This window comes from Megalops cyprinoides, chromosome 19 (genome assembly GCF_013368585.1).
Source record: "Megalops cyprinoides isolate fMegCyp1 chromosome 19, fMegCyp1.pri, whole genome shotgun sequence".
Classification (NCBI taxonomy): domain Eukaryota; kingdom Metazoa; phylum Chordata; class Actinopteri; order Elopiformes; family Megalopidae; genus Megalops; species Megalops cyprinoides.
The window spans coordinates 1,968,940-1,971,439 of record NC_050601.1 but is presented as its reverse complement, the minus strand read 5'-3'; the positions used below and the strand labels follow the sequence as shown (position 1 = coordinate 1,971,439).

General features: G+C 46.4%; 1 protein-coding gene across 1 annotated transcript in view; it reads right to left on the bottom strand.

The window, feature by feature from the left end:
- The window catches only part of LOC118794962 (protein tweety homolog 2-like), a 31,383-nt gene that overhangs the window by 4,540 nt on the left and 24,343 nt on the right, over positions 1-2,500 (bottom strand). Inside the window, exons 7-8 of the mRNA XM_036553266.1 lie at positions 765-834; positions 502-557 (exon numbers count right to left, since the gene is read on the bottom strand). Coding sequence (XP_036409159.1) covers positions 502-557; positions 765-834 — 126 coding nt within the window. The remainder of the gene's footprint in view (positions 1-501; positions 558-764; positions 835-2,500) is intronic.

Sequence of the window (2,500 nt, the reverse complement as noted above, 5' to 3'; positions counted from 1 at the left end):
GCCGTTTTAGTCTTGTTCCAGTGCAGATCTGGCAGTTGCTTCAATGCTTTTAACTTATGGTTGATGTTGCCAGAACAATAAACTTCACAGTCTCCCTGTGTCACACACACACCAGAAGTCGGTTGCAGGGCTGTGGAGATTTAGCGGTGCATCTCACACCAATGAAACACTGAACAGCCAGCTTGACCGAGCGGTGTAAAGTCATGTCAGTGGACCAGGAGGCGACATCTCCCTCGCTGCAGCTTTGTAATCCCTGATGGCAATCAGTAACCCAGAGGAACAGACCCAGACACAAGATGAGTCCCCAAGGCGAAACACATTCGCACAGTGCAGTTACACCAGCACCGGGTGACATCATCGATTTTATGATTTATTAGTTTGTGCTTACTTATTCTGAAAACATCATCGCACCGAAATTGCTCAACTTTTCCCGCTGGATTAGGATCTCTGATTCTCTCCCTAACCCTAATGAGAGACAGATGCAGAGGGAGAGAGGGTTACCTGCTGGAAGGGGTTTGGTAGACTCTGGCCACAGTACAGGTAATAGTGAACAACATCTGTAAGCAGACAGAGGAGACGGAGAAGGTCAGAACCACTTTCCATCTTATTCAAGACAGAACTGCTTCTCTTTCATCTAGTATTGGCCTGGGATAAGGTATCGGTTCCTTAAAACAAAGAGGAAACAAACAGTTTGATGACGGGTCATGTTTCTTATGACACACACCAAACAGCGGTGTTGAGCGACGGTGAAAAAGGTCACTCACCTGCAGGAACACGGCCCTTTGTCTGGTTCATGATAAACTTGTCTGGGGACACGCAGAAGTCACTCGTACCCTGATGACACAGGTCAGAAGAGATTATCACAAGTAGCATACATTTTAATATGCTTTCCTGACAGTCCTACAATGAAACAAAAGTTACTGGAGCACCTTTTGGCACCCTAAAGGAGGTTATTAACCAACTACCTATATTTTCTACATTGAGGCATGGAAACAGTACAGAGATTTGTGTGTTCTGCTGGGATTCACAGCAGGCAAGCTGAGTGGTCCATTGGAGGAACCACCCAGAGAAATCAGTGATAAAAAGGTCTTAAGCCAGCCTACTGTAGAGAAATGGCAAAAGTTATTTTTGTGAGGACCTCTGATCCCTTTTCTGAAGACACACCTTATGCCACCATATAGGCATAGCATAATGAGTGGTGCTTGATATAATTCATATAACATAATTCTAAAATAAATATGTATATGCCCGGAAGTGATGTCATTTGGAAGTATTTGACTGTTACATTCTAGACTGGCTAAGAACACAATGGAACATTATCTCCGCTGTGTCACTGGTGTCAGCAGTGGGATATGTCCATGTGAGTGAAAGGGTTAAAGGGAAGGCATGGAATGATCGTGCCTGAGTGACACTGCAAACTGCAGTGGGCGACCACAGTTCAGCTCCCACCTCAAACAAGTTTTTCCCCTCCTAACTAAAAAACCCTGGATTTATACATCCTTGTTATTTTGTTTCCCGAAAAACATAAGGCAGCGGTTCCATCCCCGGCCAGATGCACACACTCCCTAGCCCAAATCAATTGCTCACACTCGCTGCACTGTCAGCAGAGTGCCACAGAGGGACCTGGGAAGGCCAGGAAAGGGTATTTTAGCAGCTCCCCATTCCTCAAAATGCCTCCCTGCTAAACGACTGTAGTAAATGGCTTTCCACTGTTTCAGCGGTTATCTGGGTGGTCTGCTCCATTCCCTGGAGGGCAGAGAGGCAAATCGTTAGTGCTGCACTCTCACGTCCCTCACCCAGTCGTGTGGGGAGGAGGGAGAGGGTGGGGGAATAGGGGGGGGGGGGGGGGTGGAGGGAGGGAGGGGGAAATAGAGACAGATGATATGAGGATGAAGGGGGGGGGGTCACCAACAGTAACAGAGAGAGTGGAGGAGAGAGGGAGGGAAAGAGTGGTGGAGGAGAGAAAGGGAGGGAGAGAGGGAGAAGTTGAAGGAACAGAGACACGCCTTCCATTTTAATCTGAAAGAGGGAGGGTGGGTGGTTTACGTCCTCATTTCTTCTGTTTTGACAAATCATGTCATGTCGATACAGCCAGTCTGAATCATCTGAATCCTTGATTCTTTGAGGGAAAGAGAGGGATAAACCAGAGAGACAGCCTGGCTGCAAATTTAGATAAACTGGACCCCATTAATCACAGAGGCATCTGCAGAGACGCTAATAAGGGCAAAGAGTGCTGAATCATTCCGAATGTTATCATTCCAACCCTTCACAACGGGCTGATCAAGAGCCAGGCTGGGTTTTTTCCAAATCATCATACCACTGATCCTACGCACCCTATTAAACTGTCCACCAAACCAACACAAACACACACCAAAACAGATGGGAATTCCAGAAGGTCAATGTTTAAATCATTACACTGTTTATTAGCTTAGCAGACACCCTTGTAGCTTAGCAGTAAATACAAATTTTCAAATGCCTTACATAGCTTACACTTCACATT